At 47.9% G+C, this 10,852-nt stretch overlaps 3 protein-coding genes across 4 annotated transcripts; 2 read left to right on the top strand and 1 right to left on the bottom strand.

Moving 5' to 3' along the window:
* Window positions 1–33: 33 nt before the first annotated feature.
* LOC135819629 (glutamate-rich WD repeat-containing protein 1-like) lies at window positions 34–1,527 on the top strand. The gene has a single exon (XM_065332875.1). The coding sequence runs from the start codon at window positions 69–71 to the stop codon at window positions 1,389–1,391; it is 1,323 nt and encodes a 440-aa protein (XP_065188947.1). The 5' UTR covers window positions 34–68; the 3' UTR covers window positions 1,392–1,527.
* On the bottom strand, window positions 1,381–8,058 carry LOC135819640 (GPALPP motifs-containing protein 1-like). 2 transcript variants are annotated; one of them, XM_065332887.1, is made up of 8 exons: window positions 7,675–8,058; window positions 6,528–6,652; window positions 5,592–5,672; window positions 4,217–4,283; window positions 3,549–3,652; window positions 3,271–3,378; window positions 2,872–2,925; window positions 1,381–2,156 (listed from the first exon to the last, which is right to left on the bottom strand). In XM_065332887.1, the coding sequence occupies exons 1-8, from the start codon at window positions 7,922–7,924 to the stop codon at window positions 1,986–1,988; spliced, it is 960 nt and encodes a 319-aa protein (XP_065188959.1). In that variant the 5' UTR covers window positions 7,925–8,058; the 3' UTR covers window positions 1,381–1,985. The 2 variants fall into 2 exon arrangements, with proteins under 2 accessions (XP_065188959.1, XP_065188967.1); XM_065332895.1 differs by having other exon boundaries at window positions 6,528–6,649.
* Window positions 8,059–8,226: 168 nt separating this feature from the next.
* LOC135806907 (coactosin-like protein) lies at window positions 8,227–10,110 on the top strand. Its single transcript, XM_065321067.1, has 4 exons — window positions 8,227–8,385; window positions 8,468–8,553; window positions 8,721–8,878; window positions 9,622–10,110. The coding sequence occupies exons 1-4, from the start codon at window positions 8,312–8,314 to the stop codon at window positions 9,727–9,729; spliced, it is 426 nt and encodes a 141-aa protein (XP_065177139.1). The 5' UTR covers window positions 8,227–8,311; the 3' UTR covers window positions 9,730–10,110.
* Window positions 10,111–10,852: the final 742 nt, after the last annotated feature.

The raw sequence follows: 10,852 nt of genomic DNA, 5'->3' as shown, positions 1-10,852 counted from the left end.
TATTTTGTGGCCAAAAAGATAGAATCATAATAATATTTCTATTCTTTTGTAGCATGCAGTAGGTAACAATGTCTTCCTCTCCATCTGCATCTGAGGATGAAGCAATGTCTTCCTCTGGATCGGAATCTGAGGATGAAGCCATGGATGCTGGTGATGTCTATTTGCCAGGAAAACCAATTGAGGAGAACGAGGAACTGGTTTATGACAGTACTGCTTATCACCTATACCACGCTGCTCAGACGGAGGCACCGTGCCTGAGTTTTGATTTTGTCAAGGATGCTCTTGGGGACGCTCGTTCCGAATATCCCATGACTGCGTTCGTCGTGGCCGGTACTCAAGCAGAAGCATCCAAACAGAACCATTTGATGCTGATGAAACTGCATGGCATGGAACGAACCAAGCAGGCTAGTGAAGATGACGACGATGAGGATGATGATGAGGACAGCGATGATGAGAGTACAGCAGAGATGTGCATGGCGCGTGTAAAACACACCGGACCTGTGAACCGTGTGCGCTGTGCGTGCGTGGAGAACCGACAAGTTGTGGCGACGTTTGCCGAAACCGGCCACGTTCACCTGTGGGACACGACATCCATGCTACAGCGTGTGGACAATCCAATCGCATCCGGTGGCTCCAAGAAGAAGAAAGCCAATGTCCACGACCTGCCTGGCACTCCATTGTTCACCTTCCGTCATCAACGTGAAGGTTTTGCGCTCGATTGGTCTCCTGTTGTCGGCGGACGACTTGCATCCGGAGATTGCCACCATCACATTCACATCTGGGAACCCGATGAGGCTGGCAAATGGAATGTAAATCAGCATGCTCTCGCCAGCCACAAGTCATCCGTCGAAGACTTGCAGTGGAGTCCTGACCAGGCACATGTCCTGGCATCGTGCAGTTCCGATCAGAGCGTTCGTGTATGGGATGTGCGAGCCAAACCAAGCAAAGCATGCATGATCACAGTGGAGAACGCACACTCGGCGGACGTTAACGTGCTGTCTTGGAACCGCAAGGCGCCGTTCTTTGTGACGGGTGGTGACGACGGGGTGCTACGTACCTGGGATCTCCGGCAGCTAAGCGACGGGCAGCCGATAGCAGAATTCAAGCATCACACGGCTGCCATCACATCTGTGGAATGGCTGCCATCCGAGAGCAGTGTGTTTGCGTCCAGTGGTGCGGACGATCAGCTAGTCCAGTGGGACTTGTCCCTGGAGACCGATAAGGAAGCAGGCAAGCCCATGGCTGGTGGTGATGAGGTTCCCCCTGCATTGCTCTTCATTCATCAAGGCCAAAAGGACATAAAGGAATTACATTGGCATCCCCAGATCCCAGGCCTGATGGTCTCAACAGCACTCAGTGGTTTCAACGTCTTCAAAACAATCAGTGTTTAGCACCAGTAACTCTCTTTTTTAACACCATGCTGGCACTGGAATAGAAAACATTAAATTTTGGTCTCATGAAAGCTTCCAAATTAAAAAAAAAAAAAAGGAATGAAAGTTATATGGAACGAACAATCATGCAATTTCACAGTACGTCTGGGGTGTGTGTTGTGCTTGCGTGCGTCCCGACGTGCATGTGATAGTAGTCATAGGACAGTGAACCCACTGCAGAACAGCATCACATCCAGAATGACACTGCGGACAAAAAAATCACGGTTCGTGCTAGTTTTCCGCATCCGTAGGGAGACGCCACCACCCTCTGTGGATCACTGCACACAATGTGTAGAGGAAATCAAAAACGCTGTCTGCCTCTGTCTGATGATCGCCTCGTGCGTGAAACTCTGCGTGAAACTCTGAGTCACAACGAATTATTTATTCTGTTCTACTTGTCTTGTAGAGGAAATCAGGTATAGAATTACTTACAAATAAAAATAATGGGTAACAACCAAGTCTGAGGGAGGTAGCAGAGTATGCTGAAATTCTGAAATGAAACACACACCATCCAACACGTTATACGAGCACATTTAACTGGAGCAGAACAAGAGTTCATAAGTAGTGGCCTTGGGTGCTGCGTTCAAATCGGGTGTCGAGCTTTTTCGAGCTGGCAATCACCTTCTGTCTGGCGGATGCGCTCAGCGTAATTTCTGGCTTCATATCTCGCTCTGGGTCAAACGGTTGGAGGACAGTTTTCCCCGGACCAATGCCCATTTCAAGATCCTGGCAAAAGCAAAATAACCGACACAGGCACACACAGATGGTAGTCAATGGCAACAACACATAAGAAGCTGATCCATCAAGTCTGCACGTTATCACAGAAGTTCCAGGGATCTGCCATGATCCTCAGCATTTGGTTACACATGCAGTCAGTACATGAAAACAAGGGTCTGTGTGCTTGGCACACTGTTTTCTCGCTTCTGGTACAAGCACACGTCTGTCGCCAAACAGGAATGAGCTGAAGAGGTCATGTCACACTAGCGTCGAAAGTACATAGTCCCAAGAGCGTGCAACTCTGCATATGGGGTCTGGCACGGCGCACTTCCAACATTACATAGCATTGAACTGTGGGCCATTGCGTCATTGATCTGCTACGGTCTCCTGCTTCCACCTACTTGAAGTAGTCCCAAGCCAGCTTTCCTTGGAGACTTCGGATGGGTTTGTATGTGATGCGTCATGCACAGGCACTTCCTCTGATCTTACCATATAGCGCCTGAAATCGGTGCGGCTAAACCGCAGGAAAACTCAAATCCAGGCTGGTTGTTCGTCAGTTCATTACGTAATAAAGGCAGCGTGCCGCGCAGAGCATCCATACCTCGGGGATCAGAGTTGCACACTCTTGGAGTTAAGGACGCTTGCTGGCGTGTGTACACACTTCACCATGCACAGCACATAGCAAAACCCAACGGCATGACAAGCTAGACGGTCCCACACTTACGGCCTTGCGCTTCTTCTGGTGCATCGTGACTAGGCTTTGACCGCGATGAATGCTCTGCAGAAGCATAGGATACAGGTAAATGAACACAAGCATCGATGGAGAGTGCTGTGACGGTTTCCGCAAGACGAGTTGCAGCGTGAATACCGGTACATAGATAGATGGTCATACCATTGCACAAGGCATGCACCTGAGCGCGTGTGTGTGTGTATTTGTAGTTATGGATTCTCCACAGGCCATCGCCTAAATCGATGGAGTATCTGTGTGTGTGTGTGTGTGTGTGTGTGTGTGTGTGTGTGTGTGTGTGTGTGTGTGTGTAAACAAAGGGCAATTACTAGTTAAAAACCAGACCAGAGTGAACGTGGAAGCAGCGTTGCTGTACACATAAGTACATGGACTTACATTATACTCTTCCGTCTGCTTACGCAGCTCCTCATTCCGCTGACGAACTGACTCCGGAATGGCGTCTGGATTTGACTTCTTCTTCTTTTTCTCCTTCTCACTTTGTCCCTAGAACACGTGAACGACAAACATATGCATACGCAAGAAATTGACACCTCGGGAGAGCTGACCAGTGACCACTACAACTAACTCCCAGAAACAGGTTGTGACAACAGGGCAAAGGACAGAGGAAGAGCTATCCGGATTACAGCCTATCACAGGCATTCACTCAGCCTCACCTCCTGCGCCTTGCGCTCACGATCAGCCGGTGTATCCGTCCAAACGGACCTATCTTCGTTTTTGACGTACGATGACGAGCCTTTGAACTGCCGGTTGGTCAAACCTAATACAAGCGGAAGATAATTGAGATGTATTGGTCACTGATAGCAAAGAGACGGGTGACTCCCATATGCTAGTTCACGTTCCGCAATGTTAGTGGCTCGCAAGGTTACAGCGGTTTCATAGCACGTCCGACACAACATATCACAGGTTTGAGTCCATATTCAGTAGTGGCTCAGAATGCTAGAGAGGTTTGTACAGCATCAACACAACATGTCGGCGGATTGACTGGAGGCCACACAGCGAGCATGCAATTCCACTCTTTCAGGAGATGCAAAACAGTCACTATAATTATTCAGTCTGTCGCTAAATACTCGACTTTCAGAAAAGACTTCTACAGGACTTGGGCAACAGAAATAAGTGGTAAACCTCAATCTCTTGTTATACAAGGTTGCTATATTCAATCTCCATCTTAGTACATGTTGTCCATGTGTGGATGAAATGTGCACAACATGGAGTAGATTGATTGATGACCGTTGACGTCACCTGGATAGTCAGTATTAGTCACTGCGTCTACACACTGGTGGGATTCATAGGAGGATACACAACAACCGAGTCGAGGACTTACCTAGACCTAGCGACTTTTTGTTCGACGGAAGCGCCGTCATCCATTCTTCTCGTTGCAATTCCTCTTTCTACGAGCAGAAAACAGACCGTTTAACACAACATGCACCGAATGAGTCTTCCAGGCTGTACAGGAACTACAGGTGAAGGTACTTCGAAGTGCTACGTCATACCCATTTCATGACTTTTGTGGAACAGGCATGCCATACATGTCACCATCGGGAGCCCAGACCTTATGGGACACAAAAGTCTGGAACCTTGCGTACGGTTGAGTAAGGCATACCGTACTTTCCGGAGTATAAGCCGCACTTTAAAGGGGAAGTATACCCTAAAATCAAATTTTCACCAGTTGTAGTCTTCGGGGTGCTGAGTCGAATGGTCTTGGTCCGAGGAAGCTGAGACGCTCCCTTCCTACTTGAATCCCAATCGAACTCGCGCACTTCCACCGAAACTGGGTGACTGCGCCCTACTAGATGGGGATTTGTATGCAAAATGTCACTAAAAGCGCCATTTCGTTCTTATAAAAGCACGGATGACCGCGATTGGCCCATATGTTGTAGTCTTTTGGACGCTGAGTCGACTGGTTTTGGTCCGAAAAGGCTGCGATGCAGCGTTCCTCCTTTATTCCCAATCGAACATGGTTGAACAAGCGGTTACGTGCTCCTGCGTACACCAGTCACCTGGTCACCGTGCCTGCAGGGTACAACTTACTAGCCTGTTTGACCTTTTTTGGATGCAGTCCTGTCACTCGAGTTGAACTCGAGTTGAACCTTGGTGTGAAAGTTGTCGCCTGCTGGCGCGGTGACCAGGTGATTTGGGCACCCAGGAGCACGTGACCGCTTGTTCAACCATGTTCGATTGGGAATAAAGGAGGAACGCTGCATCGCAGCCTTTTCGGACCAAAACCAGTCGACTCAGCGTCCAAAAGACTACAACATATGGGACAATCGCGGTCATCCGTGCTTTTATAAGAACGAAATGGCGCTTTTAGTGACATTTTGCATACAAATCCCCATCTAGTAGGGCGCAGTCACCCAGTTTCGGTGGAAGTGCGCGAGTTCGATTGGGATTCAAGTAGGAAGGGAGCGTCTCAGCTTCCTCGGACCAAGACCATTCGACTCAGCACCCCGAAGACTACAACTGGTGAAAATTTGATTTTAGGGTATACTTCCCCTTTAAACACCAGCAATTCGCCCAAAAAAGTCGTTGCAGCTTATACTACGATGGCCAGATTTACGGTGGTAAATGGGATATATGTCTGTATTTCGTGACAAAAAAATCTAGAGAAAACTAATAACAGCAACTTGATACTTAATAGCTATTCAAGTGCAATGATAGTCGAGAGCGTTGTGCTTGATTGTGCACGACTAAACGTGTACCTTTGGAGCGAGCTTCTGGCGCATCTTTTCCGCGCGCGCTTCAACCCGCCGCTCCAAGCTGTAGTCTGCAGTTGCACCGCCCTGCAGCACACAGGGAAGAGGAGAAAAGGTGATATCAACAAATAGTTTGTTAACTCATGGTGAACGTCCACTGCCCATAGCATTACAGGAGAGTATTGATTATCAGAAGGAGTTCGGACAAGGGACATGTTTGTTTGGAGGAGAGAGTCACAGATGTGTGTGTAGTGTAGGGTTCATGCAAACATGTGATACTTCAAACCGTGTTTTATTCCTGAAGCTATGCAAAAGATGTTACGTAGCACCGTGGGTCCTAAACGCTTTGTAGGACGACCGTATTCACGAGACTGATCACGCAAATGACCACAATTTGTGGTACGAGCAGCGGTGAAAACATACAATATCTTGTACATGTGCCGCACCGTACCAGGGGTAAGCGGAGGGCCGGCATTCACCCACATACTAAAATAGGGATTGTGACAACAGGATCATCGTGTGAAACGACTTGGAAGAAAGTGATATGTATCGAAGGACTATATTAAATGCATCAGTGCAGGTTTGAATCCCAGTGAGCGCCTGCCTGGGATTGGACTCACCCCCGTGAGCCAGGTGGTGCTCAACTAGCCGCGCAAATTGAGTTGTTGGTATGATGACCTAGTTTCGTATCCATATCGCAGACATTTCTATCCATTCAAATAACACGTGGGATGGCCTAGGTAATGACCAAGCATAGCGGGGGCCCTGTTCAACTTGATTCCACGTTTAATTCTATTTCACCACAGCCATATTCGGTGCAATCGCAGGTCTAAACATGACGATCTTTTGAACCCGAAACTGGTCATGGGCCACAACGTATACACACTGGGTACGGGTACATGAGAGCGGAAAGCAAGCACAATGCAACACACACACACTCACGGCGATGGATGGCGGCAATGGACCAATGGCAATGTCTGCATCGTCCTCGCCATTGATATCTTCGCCAGCAGTGTTGTCACCGGCGTCGTCAGCAGTTGCATCTTCGGCATCTGCGTCACTTTCTTCTGTTGACAAAGAGAAACAATGTGAACAATAAGACAACCGATAAAGCTACATGTTCATGTACATACGCAGATTGAGTGTTCATGTTCATAGGAAAAGACCAATAGTTTTCCATGAGTCCAGATTTGTGTGACCACCGGTGGCAAGAATTCGTGCTATCGCTCCTGGAGTGGCTGAGGCAGGAGGCCGAGTACCAAGTGGCGGCTTTAGAGATGGTGCACGGCATCACAGAGAACAACAGCGGCAGGCAAACCCACGGCTGGAAAGTTGACAGCCACGTCAGCCAACAAGCCAGCGGACGGCCGCATCGCTCGTTCTGGGTGGAGAACCAAGGCACTGCTGATCGATGTCCATTGTGTTCCAGAAGTCACTCACTATGGAGTTGCGCGGACTTCAAAGCAACACCGCAACCGAAGCGATGGGCTTTGGTAAAGACAGCTGGTTTGTGCTTCCGGTGTCTTGCTGGGGAAAACCTCGGCGTGGAGTGCAGGCGCGGCTGGGCGTGCGGCATTGACGGCTGTGGTGATACGCCATCGGCTGCTGCATCCGGACATTTAAAAGCGTAATGTAGCTGGGTCTGAGCGTAACGCAGCTGGATCTGAGCAGTTAGCAAATAGTTCCAGAATCGCAAGTCGACCGACACTGTACCTATGACATGTACATGCATACGATTTTCGTCGTCCAGCATAGCAAGCTGTGTTCGTTCCAGAGGGAGGGGGGCCGGGGGGGGGGGGGGGGTCGAGTACGAAATGAACGATGTACGTTTCAGGGACGACAAAAAAAAACTTTTGCGACGACCCCTTACCCGCCGTTTCCCTTCAGTATAGCCATGGAGTTCGCTTCTCCTTTTCTTAGAGTAAGCTTGAGTAAGTTTGAGAAAATTTCAAGAGTTTTGAGTTCGTGTTCCTCATCTATCGGTTATATATCTCCGTTGCTGTTTTCCATGATGCTGTTATGAATTATTAGTAAAGCATTCGAACCACACGTGTGTTCAACACTATAAAAATAGTGGTAGTACACATACCGGATTCGGCATTTGCGTTGCTCTGCATCAGATGAGGTGGTAGCATAGGTCCAACAACATTGGGAGATGAGCCGCTGTTTCCAGCCAATCCTGGTGGTAGAGCTGGGCCATAGCTGTCGTCTTCACTTTCTTCATCTGAGACATACTCCTGACGTGTGCTCGCCCCAACAGTTTTCACAGCAGAAACGTTTTCGAATTTTTCCTCCTTTTCGTCCATACTAGCTGGCAACGCAGGGCCAAACGACGACATAACTTCTAGCTACAAGACTTTCTTTCCAACAAGTACCATTCGCAATGCTAAACTTACTTAGCTCATCGCAGCTTTGGCCTTGTAGCTTCTGGAAGCTGTGAACAAGAATTTTTAGTCGGCATTCAAAAGCACTTTGAAAAAATGTCAATCCGATTTGGGACTGCAGTACTGGCGCATGGCGCGCCCAGAATCGCGTCGGGGAAATCCCATCTTCTCGTATTTGCGCATGCGTACGGTGCCATACTCTACGCACCGTACGGAAACTTTGGACTGCCATACAAGTGCGCACCGCACTGTTATCGGAGATCTTGTGGAACTACTTTTCTTTCCCGTTTAGTTTGTTGTTGTTTGTTAGTTCTCTTTCACCTATTTCCATTTCTCGCAATCATGGGTGGAGTAGACGTTGAAGGTCTGTCCGCTGCTTACCAGGATGTCAGAAATGACGATTCCCAAACCTCATGGTAAGACGCCTAGCTGGAGATCGGCTGTTTGTTGCGGCCTCGTCTTACGAAATCTGCCTCCCTCTCCTTTGGCTTTGGACAGGGCTGCGTTCGAGTATAACAGCAGCAATACCATTGTTGTAAAAGAGACTGGAACGAATTATGATGATCTTCTTAAATTCTGCGATGGTGAGCTGTGGCTGTGTGCTTTTTTTCGTAACAGGCCGCAGTGGTCTTGTACATTCTGTATATTTCACTGCCCCGGATGTTGACATGGCGCGTGCAACATGATGGCTTGTGGCCAAACAGTTCAACCTACTCTCTCTGTCAATTGTTTGTTACCTTTTTGTTTGTAGAGTCAGTTCGTCTTTACATCTTCGCTCGCGTTCAGACTGGTGATGACTTGAGCGTCCGCTCCAAGTTCGTCTTCATTTGCTGGATCGGTGAGCGTGTCAGCCCCCTGAAGAAGGCCAAAATGAGCACCGACAAGGCTGAGGTCAAGAAAGTCATCCAGGTAGGCGGTGCACGGACGTCTTTTGGCGGCTTTGAGTTTTGTCGGGTTGTTACTATGCCTAGCCGTATTTCGTGCCTGGATCAGATGTATTGTGGTACATCTACTGTCCTTTCTGGATTCTCAGTGAAATTATACTGAATGCAAGTAGCGTGTAAATCGTGATCTAAGTACATCAACATACCGGAAAGCTAAGGGAAGGAACCTTGATGAAGGCTGTTTGTTTCTATTCGACATCCGGCTCGACTAGGATATTTTCATGCCACTTGCAATGACTTCGAGTAAGGCCACTTGTTTGGCCTAATCTGTTCGAATTTGCTGATTGTACGACGAATTGAGAAGACTCACCTTACTGCTCCGCAGCCAAGACCTTACTTTTTGTGTCGCAAGGAGCATATCCGGAGCAACGAAATCTTCAGATATCTCTTGAGTTTTGTCTGTTCAGTGCTTGATGCTCGTTCCTGAGTTTGGGTCCTGCACGATCCAGTTGCCTGTTCGTGTGACCAACCAGCTGAGCTTACCACAATGTCTAGTTGTACACTCATTTACTTCGAACTGTGCTATTCTTCGATGTCCTGTGTCGTGTCTCAGTGTTCACACCTTGTCTACACTCGCATGGGCAGTTTCAATTACAAACACACGAGATGGTGTCGGGGATTTTTTGTTGGGGGTTCAATTCTGCATGGTTACCAGGTGCGTGTTGCTTTTACAAACAAATACTTTCCCTCTGCTTTGTTATTGGGCAGAACTTCGCCAAGGAGATGCTTGCCTCCGAGAAGAGCGAGATTAACTATTCCTTCGTACAGTCCGAGGTCCGCAAGGCCGGTGGTGCCAACTATGGCTCAGCACGCTAAACCATCCGCCGCTCGGCACCAATTGTTGTACATGTGTGTAGTAGATCTATGCGCATGAGAGCCACCACCATTCCCACCATCTTGGCCAGTCTAATAATTACTAATATGATTATTGTCGCCTGGTTTTGGCCGCGACCGTCATTATCTTTCCTCTAGGCAACCTCATTGCGCATTTATGATATCTATTCACATTTTCTTTCTAGGTACAAGATTAGCAGCCTTGCTTATCTGACACTAAAGAACTTAGTTGTTTTTCCTACTTTCCAAATGAAAATAGGTGGTGATTGTTTCGACCAATGTCTTACGATGTCGTGATTTAACGATCTGTTGTTGTCGGCCAATTTTCATTGTTCGACATTGAAATCTTTTAGCTGAGACTGACACTGGTAGCTCCTGGTATGTGTGTGCGTGGCTGTGCATCTGTGTTGGTGCATGTACACCTAAACGTAGAACATGGGTTGTCAAAACGCCATTGGAACCGGGGACTATTGTGTTACTACTCCTTTTCTAAGCATGATCTAAAACTAAAATGCCTGCTTGACCACTGATGAGTTTGTATCAGATAATTATGGCAATTGACTTCTCCTGGATGTGTAATTTAGCATTTCCTTCTTCATGCATAGTACACACAGTAGAATCGTGCCCTGAAGAACGTCCAGCCTGAAATTCTAAGAACGGCGGTGTTGGTTTTCTGGCAGCTTGTGGAATACAATTCAATACATAATCCTGGTGGGTTATCCAGTACGTATTGTTTCTAAGAACGCAACCAGATTGCTGAAAAATAAGAACGTCCCAGGCTAACCTTGGAAACAACGTTCTTGGGCGCGCGACTCTACAGTAACTACTGTACATGCCCGTACAATTGTGGCCAAAAATGACCAGTAGAAAGAAGTGCCAAGGCCCTCGGATGGGTTTCAACTTTTTGCATCATGCATGATGTAACTCACGAGTCGGATTCCTTTGACACGGCCACACATACAAGTACAGTGAAACCTGTCTAAGGCGACCGCTCAACGGACCTTCCAAATGTGGTCTCCCGGACAGGTTTTACCAAGAGTACATACCCCCCACAGTGTGCAACGCCTGATCCACCTCTGCATACATGTAGGGTCTTGGTTGAGCA

This window comes from Sycon ciliatum, chromosome 1 (assembly GCF_964019385.1).
Source record: "Sycon ciliatum chromosome 1, ocSycCili1.1, whole genome shotgun sequence".
NCBI lineage: Eukaryota > Metazoa > Porifera > Calcarea > Leucosolenida > Sycettidae > Sycon > Sycon ciliatum.
This window is presented reverse-complemented; position numbering and strand designations above follow the sequence as displayed.

Coding starts and splice junctions, on each gene's coding strand:
- LOC135806907 (XM_065321067.1), top strand. CDS start 8,312: ATGGGTGGAGTAGACGTTGAAGGTCTGTCCGCTGCTTACCAGGATGTC. Junction 8,386..8,467: donor GACGATTCCCAAACCTCATG/GTAAGACGCCTA, acceptor GGCTTTGGACAG/GGCTGCGTTCGAGTATAACA. Junction 8,554..8,720: donor TCTTCTTAAATTCTGCGATG/GTGAGCTGTGGC, acceptor TTTTGTTTGTAG/AGTCAGTTCGTCTTTACATC.
- LOC135819640 (XM_065332887.1), bottom strand. CDS start 7,924: ATGTCGTCGTTTGGCCCTGCGTTGCCAGCTAGTATGGACGAAAAGGAG. Junction 4,284..5,591: donor GCCAGAAGCTCGCTCCAAAG/GTACACGTTTAG, acceptor TTCTGCTCGTAG/AAAGAGGAATTGCAACGAGA. Junction 2,926..3,270: donor AGCAGACGGAAGAGTATAAT/GTAAGTCCATGT, acceptor ATGCTTCTGCAG/AGCATTCATCGCGGTCAAAG.
- LOC135819629 (XM_065332875.1), top strand. CDS start 69: ATGTCTTCCTCTCCATCTGCATCTGAGGATGAAGCAATGTCTTCCTCT.